Genomic DNA, 20,244 nt, shown 5'->3' with positions numbered 1-20,244 from the left:
CCAACAGGAGATGCAGTTTATTTACACCAGCAGCTATGGGGGCAGGGCAAATACACAATGCAAAAAAAAAAAACTTTTTAAAGCTTCAAACCTATGCCAAGCTAATTGAATAATGAAAAATTGGTCTGGCACACAGATGTTTTATTTGGCTTGCACAGTGTGTTTTTTTCTTAATTGAACCTGATCGTCCTTAGACACTGTTCAGCTTACCAAGCACGACTCTTCCATCCTCTTATATTCCAACACAGAACTCAGTTATACAACTACACCACTCCCCTATGCATTCAAGTTCACACCTATTGGTATGTAATTTCCAGATGGATCTATGTATTAAATATCTGAGCATGTGCTGACTGCAGGGATGACAGAGAAAAAGGACAATCACAGGAAGGAAGAGGAAAGTAGCAAAAGGCCAGGAATTCCAGCATTGTCATCTTTGAAAAAGGCATTTCCCTGCCCCTAGCCCAGGGACAACAGCTGCAAATTGCACCATAGCTAGGTCCGGTGAAATGGGTATCTGGCATAGTCATAGATGGCCATCTCTTCCAACAAAACTTTCTGTATTTGGAGAAATTCCCAAGAGGCAGAACTCAAATTCCCAGCCTTCCTTGCCAGTCAGACATTGGCTCATGCCTGAGGTTCCTTCAAAGAGCAGCATTTGGCAATACTGTGATATGGAAAAGAGCAAAGTGAAAAAAACAGAATGTCTTTGCCAGCATGGAGGTAGCTGAGGTGTCAGGTTCCCAGTGGCAGCAGAATTGAGTCCCTGGTAGAGACATTGATGAAGCAGGAAGCTCTGATACTCAGTGGACAAGGAAAACAGCAGAAGTTTCCTCATCACACCAGGTCTGCAATGAAACCTTGGTGGTTTCAGCCACAGCAGAGATTTTCAGATAGAATGAAGGACTCTGAACATTAAGAAAGGCTGTTGAATGTTTTTCTCTATTATTTCTGTCTGCTAGACAGAATAAGACATAACAAGTTAAGACCTAATATTTACTACCAATAGTAGAGCAATTCTCATTTATAGTCCTCATGAGAATTCTTTAATGGGGGATACTATTAAATAATACCCCATTTTATGGGAGAAAAAGCTCAGATGGATTAAGTGGTTTGCTTAAGTTCACAGGGGATCCAAACTTGAGTTTTCTGAGTCGAACCTGGTGGCTTTTTCTTCTCCATACGTGGTTTTCAGTGTGGCTTCCAGGGATCTCTGGGACACTTTCAGGAAGTCTAGCAAGCTAATACTATCATCATCACCAACATCATCATTGTCATCAACATTGTTATTATCATAAAGGAAATGAAATCACTGTCTTGAAGAGATGTCCATACCCCCATGCTGTTTGTAGCATTATTCACAATAGCCAAGATATGGAAACACCTAATGGCCCATTGATGAATGGATAAAGAAAATGTGGTGTGTATAGATATAGAGGGAATACTGCTCAGCCATTAAAAAGAATGAAATCCTGCCTTTTGTGACCACATGGATGGACCTTGAAGGCATTATGCTAAGTGAATGTCTGGCAGAGAAAGACAAATACTGTATGATCTCACTTACATGTAGAATCTAAAAACGTTGGACTTTTACAAACAGATCAGAATGATGCTTACCAGGGGCTGAGGGTTGGGGGAAATGAGAGTACAGACTTCCAGTTATAAGATGAATAAGTTCTGGGGATCTAAGGTACAGCATGGTGACTGTAGTTAACAATACCATATTGTATATTTGAAAGTTACTAAGAGCACAGAGCTTTACTGTTCTCACTGTACCAACAACAAAATGGTAATTTTATGAGATAAAGGATGTGTTAACCAACATTACTGTGGTAAACATTTTGCAAAGTGTATGTGTATCAAATCATAACATTATATACCTTAAACTTACACAGTAGTATATGTCATATATCTTGATAAAGTTGGGGAAAATAAGGTGTTGTTTTCTCTTTTCCCTTTCATTGTTTTATGAGGGTGCAGTGGAATTTTCCAGAGGATACGTGGCATGTGATGTAACAGGCTGAAGCAGAAGCATATGTGAGAATCCAGCTGTCTTCCATTAAGTTAGACATAAAAGAAATTTCCAAAACTGCAAAATAGTGCCATTCTTCTCACTGATTCGTTCTGGAAAACATAATTATTTTTCATAAAAATGTTATTTATGTTAATATGTAATGGGTTATTAGTTTTGTTTTAAAATAGGTCAGCAAGTTATTATTTTAAGTGTCTTCAGCTTTCTTTTCTAACACAAGTATTTATAGATATAACCCACAGAAACAAAAACTCTATGGAGTCCCTGATAATTTTTCAAGGTGTGATAGAGTCTTGAGACCAAAATATTTGCGAACTGCCATCCTGTATTGTTGTTGTTGTTAAGTCGCAAAGTGGTGTCTGACTCTTTTGTGACCCCGTGGACTGTAGCCCCATAGGCTTCTCTGTCCATGGGATTTTCCAGGCAATAATACTGGAGTATGTTGCCATTTCCTTCTCCAGGGAATCTTCCTGACCCAGGGATCAAACCTGCATCTCCTGCATTGGCAGGCGGATTCTTTACCACTGATCCACCTGGGAAGCCCGCCATCCTGCCTAATACTTGCCTTAAAAAAGTATCAAGAGTCACCTTAACTGCATTTTAACAATTTGATGCCAGGGCTAAGCTTAGATTTTCTGCTTACACCTCTTTATGCTCTTCCTCCCTAGTCTTGATTTGAATTGACGAGTTCGTGAATGACAGGCAGAAGTCTTGAATTGTAGTGATTATAGACTTAAGCACCTTCTTCCTGTCAGTTCCTAAAGTACCTAGTTCTCTGTATGTTCAATTAATATTTGATCACTGGATGAATGACTGAAACAGGTTGCTATCACAGAGAGGAACTGCTTCTTGTCGCTGATAAGCATGGGCCCTTGCTCTTGAGCTCACAGTTGCATGCCAGACTCAACTGAACTCAGCGCTGGCAAGTGCACCCTGGCAGGTGTACTACAGCCCTATATGTTCAGCAATAGTATACCTGCCCCTCTACCTTTGGACTTGACCCCTGTCCACAAAAACCCAGCTTAACCACATAGTCTCCTACACAACTCTTTCCCAGAGACACTAACCCACAGTGACCATCACATTCTGACATCGTGTAGGAGTGTTTATCCACATCACCTATTTCTCCTCTTGGTCTCATTCTATCCTACACTGCTATCTTCTTATTTATTTACTTTATTTTATTTTTTTAATTTTTTAATTTTAATTGGAGTATAGCCAAATAACCTCAAGTATTCTTGCCTGGAAAATTCCATGGACAGAGGAGCCTGGCAGGCTACAGTTCATGGGGTTGCAGAGTCGGACACGACTGAGCGCATACACATAGCCAAATAACAATATTGTGGTAGTTTCAAGTGGATAGCAAAGGGACTCAGTCATACAGATACATGTATCCATTCTCACCCAAACTCCGCTTCCATCCAGGCTGCCACATAACATTGAGTAGAGTTCAGTGTGCTATACAGTAGGACTTTGTGGGTTATCCGTTTTAAATATTGCACTGCTCTCTTTCTAAAGGCTTCCCTGATAGCTCAGTTGGCAAAGAATCCTCCTGCAATGCAGGAGGCCCCAGTTCGATTCCTGGGTCAGGAAGATCCACTGGAGAAAGGATAGGCCACCCACCCCAGTATTCTTGGGCTTCCCCTGTGGCTCAGTTGGTAAAGAATCCGCCTGCAGTGCAGAAGACCTGGGTTCGATCCCTGGGTTGGGAAGATCCCCTGGAGAAGGGAAAGGCTTCTCCCATCCAGGCTGCCACATAACATTGAGTAGAATTCCCTGTGTTGTACAGTAGGACTTTGTGTGTTATCCATTTTAAATATTGCACTGCTGTCTTTCTAAATCACCTGTGTCTATTTCGTTTTCCCTGCAAGATCTTAGGCTTCACAAAGGTTCTCAAGGGTCTTCTGTGGTACTCACAGAGTCAAGCATAGTGCCAAGGACATTATAATAACTGCCATCTTATAAGTTTACAAGATAATTCAGACACATTACCTTGTTGTTTTCTCACCAGGGCCCTATAGGTAAGTTAGGGAAGGCCTCTTTTTATTATCTCTACCTTACAGAGGGAGGTTTTACAATTAAGCAGTCTAAGGTCACCCAGCTAGTGACTGACAGACTCAGGATGCAAACCTGTGTCTTGTGATGCCCTTTCTGTGTTGTCCTCACTGTCTCGTGCTCTAGTTTCCTAATATGTACCTGTGTAATTTACCTGAAGGAGAACTTTGAGAAAAACAACAACCCTAGATCTAGGTTATGAATCAGAACAAGACAGGAATAAACCCAGGTCTCCTGATTCTCCCTCAGACACTGCACTTCACAGCATCTTTTCCCTGTGATTTTAGCTGTTAAGATGGTCAGCTCATGTGCTGGTTAATCCTCTACAGGTATACAAGGTATACAAGTTAAGGATCCCATAATTATCTGATTTCCCTCTCTCTGCCCTACATGGCTAACTGGTAAGCTCATTTACCGTGTTTTTCTGGCAAAAATGAAGGATAACATTATGAACTAATCCAGTAAATTCAAGTTATATCTATAAGAATTATTATTATAATTTACCTTTGTAATCCCTCATCTTTTCTCCTTTTCCATTCACTTACTCAATCAGTCCCACAAGCATTTGTCCAGACCCAAGTATGAGCAGTGCTGCGTTAGCTGCTGGCTGCTGCTGCTGCTGCTAAGTCACTTCAGTCGTGTCCAACCCTGTGTGACCCCATAGACGGCAGCCCATCAGACTCCCCCGTCCCTGGGATTCTCCAGGCAAGAACACTGGAGTGGGTTGCCATTTCCTTCTCCAATGCATGAAAGTGAAAAGTGAAAGTGAAGACGCTCAGTCGTGTCTGACTCTTAGCGGCCCCAGGGACCACAGTCTACCAGGCTCCTCTGTCCATGGGATTTTCCAGGCAAGAGTACTGGAGTGGATTGCCATTGGAGGAACCTGCAACAAGTAAAAGAATCGATGTCACATAATCGATTATCATAATGAGATTTATCATCTCATGGTTGAAATGGCAATTCCAGAGAAAAATTCTAAGGCATTAGAAGGGTAAGTGAGCTCAATATAAATGATTTATGGAGGTGATGAAGGTCTATAGCAATGCAGGAGATGCAGAGACATGGGTTCGATCCTTGGGTTGGGAAGATCCCCCAGAGGAGTGCATGGCAATCCACTCCAGTATTCTTGCCTGGAGAATCCCATGGACAGAGGAGCCTGGTGGGCTACAGTCCATGGGATAGCAAAGAGTTGGACATGGCTGAAGCAACTGAGCATGCACGTACACATAAAGGTCTATAAAGGAAAAAGGTTCTTATTTTAGAGAAAAATAATTAGGGGAAGGCTTCATATCAGGGGTGTCTTAAAAGAATGATGTCATGAGATATATAAACTACTACAATATTGTAAAGTAATTAGCCCCCAACTAAAATAAATAAATTTATTAAAAAAAAAAAAAAAGAAATGTAGACTATGGTCTACATTTGATCTCCATCAAATGACTATGATCTCCATCTACAGCCTCCAGATTACCCCCAAATCATCATACAGTCAAAGTAAAAACAAATGTAGCCACAAGACATGTTGCCTTGCTCCATATACCCAGCCAGCTGCCACACCAGGTCCTTGCTACAGAAAAATTCTGGAGCCCCCCAGGGGCTGGCAGAGCATTTCAGGGGAGGGAATGGCATTGGAACTGGTCCGGGGCAAAATGGAGAAGTGAGACTGTACCTCCCAGATTCTGCATACAGAGCATCTTTCTTCCCCTGAGGTGCTCAAGGCTTTTAGGAACAACTCAATGTGCTATAGACACCACAGTCCTCTCTACCCTGCATCCCCAGATATTCTCGGTATTTCCCTCCTACAATGTGCTTCTTTCCAAGGCCTGTGCCCTCAGGAGTCTCTCCTGCTATGCACTTCTGTGATTCCACAAGTTGGGCCTGGATTAATAGGTAACCCTCCGAGGTACTGCAGGTACACAGAATGGGACCCCTTGCTCCAGCAGCGAGACACCACCATGTCCCAAGTACACCACTGGACACAGGTGGGAGCAGGCAGATCTACTAGCTGAAGAGTCAAGCCACATGTAATACCCTCCTGAACAGTTCAAGACATGACATAAAGAAGACAGAGAACACCACATGGTTGTGTCAGAATCCAGAAAGGTGAATAATGACATTAAGACCGGATCACAGAGATCTTATAGAGTGGGCTCAAGCATTAGGGACACTGCTTCTGCACATGCCTTCTAAGCCCAGAGGCCCTGAAATGAGTTGTCACATGTGAGATTCACCCTTCAAGCTTTCAGGAGGAATCACTCCAAAATCTATCCCTTTTTAAACACGTGGAAGAAAAGATATAGTTCTTCGAAGAGGCATATTGGGCAGAGATAAAATTCTGTAAATAAACCTTTGCTCTTGAGCACATGGCTAAATATACAGGCTAGAAAAGGACACTTTTCCGTTGATGGATAGTGTGATGTCCACTTATTATCAATACAGATAACAAGTTGAATGACAGAATTTGAAAAGTTTCTTCGTTGTGATTTCAACAGGAAAATGAGACTCTGATCACTTTTTTCAAATTCCATTGTATCATTCAGATCCTATCTGGGCTTCATGACATATGGTCAGGTGAAGAAGGTGGTGGTAGACACCGATCTGCCTGGGATGAGGTACCTGGATGGACTTCCAGGTGTCCTATCCACAGCTGAAAATACACCTTCAACAAGTCAGAATGCAGTCTCTCGACCGTTCAGTGCAAGATGGTCACATTAAAAGCACAGTTTCATCGGGGGTGAGGGTGGGGGATAAATCAAGAGTTTGGAATTAACATATATACACTATTATATAGGACAGATAATCAATAAGGACCTACTGTATAGCACAGGGACCTCTACTCAGTATTCCATAATAACCTACGGAGGAAAAGAATCTGAAAAGGAATGGATATACGTATATGTATAACTAAAGCACTTTAGCTGTATACTTAGTTGATTTACAATCAAATATGTTGTGGTTGTTTAGTTGCTCAGTTGTGTCTGACTCTTTGCAACCTGATGAACCAGGCTCCTCTGTCCATGGATTTCTTCCCAGTTAAGAATACTGGAGTGGGTTGCCATTTCCAACTCCAGGGAATCTTCCCAACCCAGGGATCGAACCCACGTCTCTTACCTTGGCAGGCAGATACTTTACCACTGAATCACCTGGGAAGCCCTAAATCAACCGTACACCAACATAAAATAAAAATTAAATTTAAAAAAGCACAACTTCTGAGCTATAAACACAATAGAAAAGGAGTGAGGGTCAGAAGAGCAAGAGGTCACCTTTCTAGGAAGCAAGGACAGGGAACCAAGGCCACCAGCTCAGGTGATGAGTGCACAACTGCATGTACCGCAGGCGGACTTGGAGCATTTCTTCCCAGTATCGTATATGGACTGGGGCAGAATACAAGCTTGAAAGGCTTTTGGGACATTTAGTCATAATAGTTAAAGAACTGAGACAAAGACTTTGGGCGTAACATAATAACCTCACTCAACACTTTTATCCCCCAGTTAACTACTGCTCAAGAAGGAGGAATAAAGGGCAGGTCTCTTTTCCTCTCCATCAGTCTCCACACTGCCTTGCTGCTTGCTGCAGGAAGTTGGCCTGAGTCTGTTGGAAGATTAATAGATTTATTGAATGAAGGTAAAGGGCAGAAGTGTTAAATTTTACTTGATTTGGTTTTATTTCACAATCAACACTCTTTACTGCACTTTTAATCCTATACGTCTTGGGTTCTTGACACCAGTTGTAGATTAAGATCAGCTAGGTGTTCCTTTGTTTTAATAATAACGTCCCGGCAGGACCTGAGCATTAGTATTGTTCAAAGTAACTAACGTCAGAACTTCTGGGAATGGAGCCCGGGCGATGAAATTGTCAAGAGTTCCCCAGGTAATTCTAATATGCACGCGAGGTTGAGAATAATGGCAATATAAAAAAGAAACTAGGTGTTGATTATAAGAATTTCAGTTTTAAAATATATGTCTGGCGTCAAAAATAATGTCTCACTAGAGAAAGTTTCGACTTTGAGATTAAAGAATGAAAAAGAAAGCGTCAAGGTACAGAGGATCATTGGGGATTGTGTGTGTGTGTACTCTGTAAGTAGGGCACTGATATAATTCAGGGTTTATTAACAGCCTTGGGAGCAGGAACTTTACTGATAATCTGATGAAGGCTCTATCTTCTCTAAAACAATGTACATACACATAAATTTTGCAAATTTTAGGGCTATCACCATGTTCCTACAACCAATGTTAAGGACCTCTGATACAGTCCTAGACTGTTATAACTACCATGAAAGGAACGAATAAGCAGGTAAAAAAAAATCAACCATAAGAACTGAAAAACCTAAGACTAGGTCTTGATTTTGCCCCTGAATTGCTGTGATTCTAAACAAATTACCTAAGCTTGCTAAACCTCAGTTTTTCTATAAAGTGAAATGTTTATCTGCCTATAGGGCAGTGTGGATAACATTTTTACAATTTTGTAAAAATAAAATCAATTCAGAGTAAATGAATTACTGTAAAACTACTTTGAAAAGCTACAGTTTATTATTAGAGATATGCAGGGGGCTTCCCTAGTGACTCAGTGGTAAGGAATCTGCTTGCCAACGCAGGAGACATGGGTTCCATCCCCGACCTGTGAGAATCCCACATGCTGTGGAGCAGCTAAGCCCACGTGCCCCAACTATTGAACCTGTGCTCTAGAGCCCGGGAGCCACAATTACTGAGTCCACGTGCTGCAACTACTGAAGCCCACGAGCCCCGGAGCCTGCGCTCCATCGACCGCAAGAGAAGCCACCGCAGTGTACTCGTGTACTGCAACCAGAGAGCAGCCCCGGCACGCTGCAACTAGAGCAAAGCCCAAGCAGCAGTTAAGACCATGCACAGCCAAAAATAGATAAATAAATAAGATTATTTAAGGAAAAAAAAGAGAAATTCAGAATTTATCTAAGAAGAAACATACAATTTCCTGGGTAACTGACATGCATATCTGGCTTTCACTGTTACGTACACCTGCCTTGTCAGCAGACCATAGATTTATAAGGAATTCAGCAACTCTTGAGCAGGCTCAGAGCTATATTAGAAGCTCTGTACTAGAAGGATGGTAAGTCCCAGCCCCGGTTGGCCTATATATTCAACCTCTCTCTCCCTACAGTATAATGAGTAGCCTGCAGTTATCATGTGTAGTGCTTTCTCTCAAACTGCTAGTAAATCCATTCCTGTTACTTTAAAAAAAAAAAAAAACTCATGTATTAAAATGCAAAGGAAGAATAGTAGTTTCAGGAGAAAGAAACCTATGAACCAAAATTTGGTCTTTAAGACCCTGGGGATTCCCACTGGCTCCCTATCAAAGAATCTCTGCTTCTTATTTCACAAGGAAACACTGTCTCAGAAATATCTTCAGTCCCAAGATATTAAAGTGTAAAAATCTAGGACTGAGAATAAAGCTTGCTTTTCACAGTCAGTGCTGCAGAGTTAAGGCCATTCACCCTGACTGTGTTAAGATGTTAACCAGAGGGGCAAACTTTATATGCAAATTCTAAACAGGGTTACCCTAAGAGCAAGATCACCAGCTGAAGCCTTCATGTTCCTGGGTGTCTAAGTTTCCTATTCACTTCATTGTCTTAGTCTTAATAAAAAGAAATAAGCAATAAGCAAGGAGGATCTGATACTGATACTAAATTTCGTTTGCTGTTTTCCACTCCTCAGAAAAATATATTAAAATGCAGAGTAGCTCGAACTACTGTCTGTTCATAAAGGAAAATGCTTTATGTGCAGAAATTTCATCTGAGAGGAGATCTCACGTCTTCAAAAGCAGCTATTACCAAACAAAGCAACCAGAAAATTAAAGCACTGTAGATGGCTCTAACCACAGTCTTGGCTGTCTGCCAGCGTCTCCATCTCTCTTGGTAGGAGCGTTTTTGAATTGCTTGTTGTGTCCACAAAGTCTCTCTAAGTGTTCTGCTTCTTGGACGTAAAATTCCTCCCCCTCTTTTACAGAGTATTGCTTTAACTGTATAGTTAGTCTCTCCCTAAACCCTTGTTTCCCATCTGCTATGAGTGAGGCACTGAAAAGAATGGTATATGAGAGCATGCAAGGTGTTTTTGTCACATGAAAAGAGGAATGGCCATTTAAAGACCTAAGCAGCTTCATTCTGCCCCTCCTAACCAAGGTCCCCCGAGTCGATGACCTACCTGTGCCTCTTGCCCCACCCACTTTGACCTAATGGAGGAATCTCAGCTTCTGTGATCATTCCTCTCCCTCCCTGACCACAGAAGTTGGGCCATTCTGGAAGGGTGTGTGTATGAGAGAGAGGGAGAGAGAATGTCTTCTCCCCAAACAAGGACACACATCTGAATTCCAAATGATTGAAAATGATTGAAGAATTTGGTCTCTTAAACAATCCTATATTCTGGTTAATTGAGAACTGCCACTCATATAAATTACCAGGTCACAAACAAATAGGGCAAGAGGCTCTCAAGGTGGTGACTTCCTCTGTATTAATCAGGAAAATGCACAGCTAAGAGTTGAATAACAAAATCATACACTTTTTTTTGATGGTTGGTATTTTGTTTATGTGTATCATGACAAATTGTAATGGCTATAATTCATCACATTAGAGAAGCAGTCAACAGTTCTAGCTGGACAAAATTAAAACTGATTGAGACCCTTTATCACCCTGGCAGAAGATAATGACATCATTATTTATTAACTATAGAGCCAATATCCGAAAGTCTCTTTAACTTCTTTTGATTTAAGATCTATTATACATTAAAGTGGGCTTCCTTGATAGCTCAGTTGGTAAAGAATCCGCCTGCAATGCAGAAGACCCTGGTTTGATTCCTGGGCCGGGAAGATCTGCTGGAGAAGGGATAGGTTACCCTCTCCAGTATTCTAGCCTGGAGAATTCCATGGACTGTACAGTCCAAGAGGTCACAAAGAGTCGGACATGACTGAGCAGCTTTCACTTTTTCATAAAGTCCAGAATATACAAGCAAAGCAAAATATGACAAAATTAGAGAAAAATCAAGTGAATGTATTTAATCTGAATAATCCTGGGAAAAGGCTGCTCTTGTGTTTACCTCCCATTGGTAGAACGTCTACTGTGCACTGAACACTGTCCCAGGTACTCTGCATCTTTGGTTCATTTTATCCTCACCACATCCATGGAAGCATGTTGGTTGCATCCATTCTAAGTAGTGAACAACTACACTAACAAATATCATGTAGATCAATACAGGAAACACCTTCTATAGATAGTGCAAGCATCTAGAAAAACAAAACATGGTTTCTTCTTAGAAACTGCATCTCAACTTGCAGGGGAGCAATGGAGACACAGACATAGAGAACAGACTTGGGGACACAGTGAGGGAAAGAGGGTGGAACAAATTGAGAGAGTAGCATGGAAACACATACATTACCATGTGTGAAATAGATTGCCAGTGGGGATTTGCTGTATGACGCAGAGAGCTCAAACCCAGTGCTCTGTGACGATCTAGAGGGGTAGGAAGGGGTGGGAGGTGGGAGGGAGGTTCAAGAGGGAGGGGACATATGTATACCTATGGCTGATTCACGTTGATGCATGACAGAGACCAACACAATATTGTAAAGCAGTTATCCTCCAATTAAAAGGAAGTATTTTTTTCTAAAAAATAGTTTTTTGAAGGATAAGTAAAACTGTTTGTATCCAAAAATCTCAGAGGATGTTCCTGTTGGAACCACATTTCTTCCGTCTCTTCTTGGCCTACAGCATGTTCCCAGAAACAGGCCAGGGACAGAGAGGAATGAAGGAAATGAAGAGTCATCAAGCACACCAAGTGTCCTTAAGAATAGTTCTGATGTCATTTATCTCCACCTTCCAAGAATCCTGGGATGGCCTTGCACAGGCAAGTGACAGATACTGTCAGTTCAGTCTGTGACCATAATGGCCAATGTCACTGAGGAAGACTTGCATCCAGCATTACAATAACTCAAGCTGATGTACCCTCCTTGCAAGAATGGCCAGTGTGAGGTGACGTGAGGTTAGGACAGTCCGATACCTGGTTGGATGGAGATGAACTCAGTGGAAGTTTTCCATGGATAGCAAGAGTCAAGCAAGCAGTAGCTCCTGGCATGGGAATGAAACTGTTGTTGGCTGGTTTGTGATCACTTATTAGACTCTAAATGGTGGTCAGAAGCAAGGACCAGGGCACCCCCTGTTATATAGTTCTGAAGGAGCTGAAAACATGGGCAGGAGATAGAAACTTTTTGCTGACTTTCTCTGGGGTGCTGCTGTGGTTTCTACCCTTCATGAAGGAAGCAACCTTAAACTAACTTACAAAGAGCATCTGAGGACTTCCCTGGTGGCACAGTGGATGGGAATCTGCCTACCAAAGTCAGCGACATGGGTTCCATCCCTGGTCTGGGAAGATTCCACATATGCAGAGCAACTAAGCCCGTGCACCTCAGCTACTGAGCTGGCACTCTCGGGTCCATGAGCCACAACTACTGAATCTGTGCACTGCAACTACTGAAGCCCACTCACCTAGAGCCTGTGCTCCACAATAAGGGAAGTCCTGAAATGAGAAGCCTGTGCACCGCAACAAAGAGCAGCCCCTGCTCGCCGCAACTAGAGAAAGCCCATGCAAAGCAATGAAGATCCAGCACAGCCAAAAAAAAAAACAACTAAAAAAAAAAAAAAAATATATATATATATATATATTTGATTCTTTCTGCATCATCCTGATTCTTCCTTTATGACAAACACATGATTTCCTGGCCTAACCATTCCCAGACCAGTAAAGGAAGACATTCCCACTTCCCCAAAACTGGACAGTGATGGTGGTGGCCATCTGGTCGTAACATCACAGAAGAGAAACTAGCATGATTAGAGGCCAACTGTTGCCTTTATTCCCTCTGCTCCTTCCTCTGCCTAACAACTCTAAAAGTTCCCCAAATTTGAGTGAAAAGGCAACTTGACCATGGACTCAAATTCCCATATATTTGGCTCATTCTGTCCCCAAATCTTATATTTGTCAATAAGAAAAGCCCGTGGCTGCTAATTTGTTTGTAATCCACCCTTCTGAATGCTTTACTTATAAAATTATTATAAAAAATATATAATAACTTTTATGGGACATTAGGAATGTGGATACCAACTCTGTATTTAATAATATTAGAGAAATATTAAATTTCTATGTAGGAATGGGAATGGTATCATGATAATATCAGGATTTTTAAGAGTGCCTGGCTTTCATAAACACATGCAAAAATATTTACAGATTGAATGATATGTCTTGTATTTGTTTCAAAATAACATGGGAGGGTTACAGCAGGTGGGGATATGGGTGAAACAAGATTGGCCTCCAGCTGATCATTGTTGAAGCTGGGTGATGGGCTCATTGTGCTGGATTTTGTGTTGTGGTATTTGTATATGTCAGAAGTTTTCCATAATAAAAAGCTTTTTTAAAAAAAGAATCAAAACAGGTTAAAGTTACTTTAAATTCACATTAGAAAATCATATTTTTCAAAAATGCTTAAAAATGGATGCAGTTTTATGATTTAACATTAACTGAGATTTAAAGTTATACATAAAATATTGTCTGCATATACATATATTTACATATGCATGTAAATGGAAAACTAAAACTATGGAAAAAGCAAATTATGGGTGCCCCTGACTGGCAAGAACACATGTTATTATTTGTAACTTGTTACTTTTTTTCATTTTCCTAATTTTCTAGAAAGAAATACATTAAGTTTTTAATTTTATGAAGTTATTTGTATAAATCATGCTCATGATGCATAAGGTGAAAAACAGAGTTATAGAATTGTACATGAAATAGAATCTGAATTTGTTTTTAAATGTGTGTGCATGGTGTGTGTATGTATATCTATAATAAACATCATCAAATTGTTAATGATGATTATCTCTGACTGATGGCATCATTGGTCATTTTTTTTTGTCTTAGTCTGTTTCTTCTTCAGTTAATATCTTTGTCTCAGTCTGTTTCTTCTTTAATCAATAAGTATAATGTTATAATCAGAAAAACATAGCATAAGAAAAGTTAATTTATTGCTATTTCTTTATAAGTAAAGGATTGTCTATGTAGGGCAATATAAATATAAGGAACTACGTAATGTATACTTAATGAAACAGATAAGTAAGTCCAAGGGAATTTTAATTCTCTTTGAAAGTATATGTTAAGCTTTTAAACAACGCTGATATAAAATTGTTCTAACAGCCACCATTATGCGTAATGCTCTTGCCTTCATATACTCACTTCCTTAATCGTGGCTCATTTTCCGTCCATCTCCAGGTATATCCATGCCAATACCAGTCTTTGGGCTCCAGGACGATTCCAAAGTCTTTAAGGAAGGGAGTTGCTTACTCGCGGATGAGAACTTTGTCCTGATTGGCTCTTTCGTGGCCTTTTTCATTCCCTTAACCATCATGGTGATCACTTACTTTCTCACCATCAAGTCGCTCCAGAAAGAAGCCACTTTGTGTGTGAGTGATCCTGGAACACGGACCAAATTAGCTTCTTTCAGCTTCCTGCCTCAGAGCTCCATGTCTTCGGAAAAGCTCTTCCAGCGGTCCATCCACAGGGAGCCAGGCTCTTACGGCAGGAGGACTATGCAGTCCATCAGCAATGAGCAGAAGGCTTGCAAGGTGTTGGGCATCGTCTTCTTCCTGTTTGTGGTGATGTGGTGCCCCTTCTTCATCACCAACATAATGGCTGTCATCTGCAAAGAGTCCTGCAACAGGGATGTCATCGAAGCCCTGCTCAACGTGTTCGTTTGGATTGGTTACCTCTCCTCAGCAGTCAACCCGCTGGTGTATACACTGTTCAATAAGACCTACAGGTCGGCCTTTTCCAGGTATATTCAGTGTCAGTACAAGGAAAATAAAAAACCATTGCAGTTAATTTTAGTGAACACTATCCCGGCCTTGGCCTACAAGTCCAGTGAACTCCAAATGGGACCAAAAAAGAATTCCAAGAAAGATGACAAGACGGCAGATAATGACTGCACTATGGTTGCTCTCGGAAAAGAGCATTCAGAAGATGCTCCTGCAGACAGTAGCAACACAGTGAATGAAAAGGTTAGCTGTGTCTGATGGACACAGACATGGTTGCCGCGGCAACCGTGGAGGGCAACATGGAGTCCATTTTCCCTCTCTGGGAGGGGAAAAAAATTGGGAGACTGGAGAAAATTAGGCCAGTCTAGTGGAACCAACAATAATATCTATATGCCTCATTTTATTCTGTCAATGAAAAGCAGGGTTCAATGCCACAAAATGTGCACTTCAAAAATATTCTGACAGCATTTCAGCTGTGAGCTTTAGGATATTATTTTTAACATTTTAAATGATGTGTCTTTAAAGTACTTAGCCTTTATTGTATAATTACCGTGAGGCCATAAATAAATCTAAATTATCTTCTATTTTCAAGTGGAAACCTCGCTGCTATGTTGTTAATTGATAGCATGAGTTGGGTACCTTTTGCTGTAAATAAAAATAGCTCTAAATAGTGAAATATTGGTTACATATAATGGCCTCTTACATAAAGAAAAATTCTCTTTAAAACTTACCATGATACATATTTTGAATGACAACAAGAAAAAGACACTAAGGACAGTGTTATGAAATCTGTATTGCTATGATACTTAAAAGAAATACTTGACAACTTTTTCATTCCTGCTTTTTCATAGATGCCATTTTGAAATATTCACAGAGCTGCTGGCTTTTACTGCACTTCAAGTTAATTCTTCTCAGAAGTGAACAAGATTTTAAATGTTATTTAGTAACTATTGCTGCTTTCTCTTCTACTACTTGTGCTTTATTCTAAATTTCCAATGTGGTCTTGTTTAGTGTTTGCTCTACTAGGTAAACCTAGCAAAAGGATAATCAAACATTCAGATACATTTCTAGAAATTGCTTCTCCTAAACAGCACCATAGAAGTGTTTGGTATCTTGCCCTTTAATGACTACATTGTGCATGCGCTCCTCTGAGCAGTAAAGCAGTATTGATGGAACTGTCAGGATTGAGGAACAAACTCAGGTTTTTTGGCTGCTGACAGCAGTAGATAGAGTCTTAGGTTTGTTTGTTCAGTTGCCCAGTCATGTCCGACTCTTTGTGACTCCATGGACTGCAGCATGCCAGTCCATGGGGTCTTGGGACAACTCTGTAAAACGCAGTGACCCTCCTGTTGGCATCCATCAGGTAAATCAATGCTTTCAGATCAATGTATGTTATTTACTAAAACTGCTCAGTTTTGGATTCACAGTCGGTGATTGAGTGTACACTATGTGTGAAGAAATGCCCTAGGTATAAAGTTATAAAAACAATTAACACGAGATCTTTGCGTTTAAAGAAAAATAACCTAATTACAATGATCCTTATCAAACATAGTAATTAACAGACATTTAGAGAACCAGTTGAATTTATTTCTTTCTCATCTGGCTCAGAAACAGGTTTGTTTCTACTCTGAGGATCGTCTTCTTAGTTAGTTTCCTGACTGGTTGCCCATGAATACCGACCAAATGAAGGAGGGGGAAAATACCACTGAAGGTCAAAATCTGCAAATAAATTTAGGAATGCGCACTTCAACCTTGACCCCAACTCTGACTACCAAATATTGAGTGAAATTTTTGCTCCACTTTCTTAAAAACAAGCTCATTTATTACTCACTGACCCTGGACTCCCTACCCTTAAAAAAGTAGTAATGTAATATTTTGTAGGAAAGCTTGCTAAAGAGACAGAGATGAACAACAGTTAATTCACCTTAATATTACATTACTCTAAGTTAAATCACACTTTCTTATTGGAATAGATGTTAGATATGTTATTATTACAATACTGAAGCCTCTCTATGAATCAAAAATAGTTTTCTGCCCTACAACATTTGAAAAAAAACTCTATTTGAAAACTAAAGAATGTGGGAAATACCATTGTGTAATTTGGAAATGCATTTAGGGCTATCCTATTAATAATTATGTCCTTTTAAGTACATTGAAAGGTGTCTTTTTCAAAGCTAGAATTTATGGTAAGCTGCTAATATCTAAGCTCCATTTGAACTGAACTATTTTAATGATTCTACCATACTAACTGATACAAAGGTAAAAAGTCTCTGCTCTGATGTATTTTGCCTTAGTTTATAACTCTGCACATCTCATTATATAGTAAAGACTACAGATTCTACACCCATATACTCAATCTTGGTCAGAATGAACATAAATACTGCTTGATATGTCTTTTGACTACATATATATTACAAATGTGTATGTTTTTCTCTCCATAATTATCTCTTCAAGTGTATATAGACAAACATGTACCTGTATACTTGTACAGACATGTCCCATGCACTTTATTCAATATTTATATATTTATATGGAGGAAAGCAAGAGTCATTACTGAAAACATTTAGTATATACACATGTGTGCATGTTTGTATCATGTCAATTTAAATGTGAATTTCATGTTCTAATGTTTCTATGATCTTCCATTGCTGTCAAAGCAGATTAAAATGTAACAGAGGTGTCAGCTCTTTAAATAAACTGGAAGTTAACCTAATTTTGTGGGAAGACTAACACAATTCTATGAGGGTGATGAAAGCAATGCTCCTTTTACATACTTGATTGATCCTAAATAAAATGGTAATTTTGGGCTCTTTGTTAAGTCTGGGGACTTTTGGATAGCTAAGTTTTGTGGGTGTTTTTTTTTTTGGCCCCATCACACAGCTTGCAGGATTTTAGCTCCCCGAACAGGGATTGGACGCAAAAGCACGGGAATCCTAACCATTGGACCGGGCAATTCCCACCAAGGCTTTTTAACATACCTCTTACTCCAGTGAAACAGTCCTTGACTTATTTATGGATCTGTGATTAAAAGACTCATTCCTAGTCAATATTAAGTAGAGTGACCAGTCTTATTTTACTTTAAGTTGAATAGTAGATTCTTCCACATTTAAAGAAAAGAACTAAGTGTCATAGAGAAACCTGTTTAAAACATGCTTAATCTACTTGGGCACAGCACCATCTCATGGTCATTTTTTAAAGTGCTATCATAGAAAAATTGAACTAAGTTACTATAGCTGCTTTTGCAAAGGGTGCTTTCTCCACTTTTGCATCAGTGAAACATGTTTATAAAGTGTTAAATTATTCCATGCCATATGGAACACATAGAGTGAAGATTATTTTATGTTATGATTTTAATCAAGGCTAAATCGATTTTGAGAAAGAATAAATAATTGTAAATAAAGTATACTCAAAAATAAAGGCAGTTTTGTGAGTCTATAGCTATATCTGGTAAAGAGAGTTGCCTGAAACCTCCCAAGTGATCAGGCTGGGAGCTCCAGGTACCATCCAGGTATTTTGAGAGTACAAAGCCTGTGCTTCTGGAGCTCAGTCACAAGAACGAGGACCCTCCCAACTGAGTTAGATTTATGGTGATGGTCCAGTTTCTAGTTATCTGTAGCAGACAAATGCTCCATGTTTCATCACTATATCTGGTCCCACCTCTGGGTACACCTGCCTGTGGGTACACATATACAGGTGTACCCAAAGACATTCACAGGTACATACACACACACATTTTCACACAAGCTAGTTTCAAGAATTATTTAAAGTAGAGATGCTATATCATTGAATAAACAGGAAAGTTGCTCTGATTCATCATTTCACCTCTAAATGTAGGGAAATGGAAGTAGGGATAGCAAGGATCTTTTCCAAGTATTTCCAGCTCCATGCATTGAGAACCTGTCTTGTGCCAGGCAGTAAGTTGTTTGCTTTGCTTGCTTCACCTGATGGAATCATCACAAGCCTACAGGTATGTATTATTATTCCCTCTTTTTCACAGATGGAGAAACTGAGATTCAGAGAGGTTAGTAACATGCCTTGAGGTCACACAGCTGGCAACAAAAGTGATGAGTGCAAGCCTGGGTCATCTGACCCTGAAGCAGAAACTCTCTCCCCTGCTCAATTTGGTGTAGGAGAAAGAACACTGGACTTAGAAGCAAAAGATGCGAGTTCCCATCTGAGCTTTCTGTGCACTGATTATTTGAACTTGGACAAGTCAGTCCTTGTGCCTCAATTTCATTGTCTCTAAAATGGAACTACTAGTACTTATGTTGGCTAACTAACCACTTTGCTTAAATGAGATCATGGCTATGGCTGTGCTTGATAACCTATGAAACACTATATAAATGTTGTAGATGTATTGTTATTAAAAAGAAAAAAAAGCCTCTATACATTATTAGCCATCAGAGCAAATTCTAGACAAAACTGGGGGCTAAGCAACATTATTATTCAACAGCTTCTACTATCCTTTCTCTGAATGCTTCTCATTTTTAACAACTATTTGTTTCTGTTTTGTTCTTAACATAGTGGAGAATTCCCTTCACTGGTTTTCTTCTATTTACATCAAAACTTATTTACATTATGCACCATTTCCTCTAGTTTCTCCTCTTTTCTGGAGTGCTAGTAAGTAATTCTAAGAAGTAATTTGGGCTTCCCAGGTGGCTCGGTGGTAAGGAATCCACCTGCCAATGCAGGAGATGCGGGTTCGATCCCTGGGTTGGGAAGATCCCCTGGAGGAGAAAATGGCAACAACTCCAGTATCCTTGCCTGGAAAATCCCATAGACAGAGGAGCCTGGCAGGCTACAATCCATGGGGCTGCAAAGAGTCAGACATGATTGAGCAACTAAACAACAACAAATAAGTAACTCAAGCTGATAACTCATTGTCTCTCACAGATCCCTTCAGCTGCCCACCATGAGGATAAACCAAAGGCAAACATTTTAAACACAAGGGAGACAAGGCGGGAAGAAATCTGAGGGCGAGAAACATCCTCCTGGTGTTGCTCAAATGATTCACAGAAAAACAGGTGCCTTCAGACACTTCGTAATTTATATAAAGTTTTATAACTTAATGCTGAGCTTTAATCCACAGTAACAACGATGGTTTTGAAAGAAACATCTGTGACTTTAACTATGTCATTCTAAACTGAGAACAATATAATATTGCTAAGCTTTCTCTTAATGGATATTTTCCCCAGTTGTTGAAAACAATTTGCACAATGTGAGCGTTGCATGTTAAGTTTCACTTGGGGCAGAATGAGGACTGCAGCCCAGGATACCGCATTTCAGATAGCCATGAGAAACTGCTCCAAGGAGGTGAGGGGAAGAGTTAGGATGT

General features: G+C 40.1%; 1 protein-coding gene and 1 long non-coding RNA gene across 4 annotated transcripts in view; one reads left to right on the top strand and one right to left on the bottom strand.

Annotated features, from left to right (window-relative positions):
- HTR2A (5-hydroxytryptamine receptor 2A) overlaps positions 1 to 17,622 on the top strand; it is a 64,412-nt gene extending 46,790 nt beyond the window's left edge. For all 3 annotated transcript variants that reach the window (XM_081547415.1, XM_081547416.1, XM_081547417.1), the window contains one exon: positions 14,368 to 17,622. In XM_081547415.1, coding sequence (XP_081403541.1) covers positions 14,368 to 15,167 — 800 coding nt within the window. In that variant the 3' untranslated portion in view covers positions 15,168 to 17,622. The remainder of the gene's footprint in view (positions 1 to 14,367) is intronic.
- Positions 127 to 20,244, bottom strand: part of LOC145528702 (uncharacterized) — a 40,563-nt gene continuing 20,445 nt past the window's right edge. Inside the window, exons 2-3 of the long non-coding RNA XR_014070571.1 lie at positions 2,001 to 2,124; positions 127 to 1,213 (exon numbers count right to left, since the gene is read on the bottom strand). This is a non-coding gene — a long non-coding RNA (uncharacterized LOC145528702). The remainder of the gene's footprint in view (positions 1,214 to 2,000; positions 2,125 to 20,244) is intronic.

Source organism: Giraffa tippelskirchi, chromosome 12 (assembly GCF_054371585.1).
Source record: "Giraffa tippelskirchi isolate mGirTip1 chromosome 12, T2T-mGirTip1v1.2.pri, whole genome shotgun sequence".
Taxonomy (NCBI): Eukaryota; Metazoa; Chordata; class Mammalia; order Artiodactyla; family Giraffidae; genus Giraffa; species Giraffa tippelskirchi.
The sequence above is the reverse complement of the archived record's forward strand: the minus strand, read 5'-3'. Positions and strand labels throughout refer to the sequence as shown.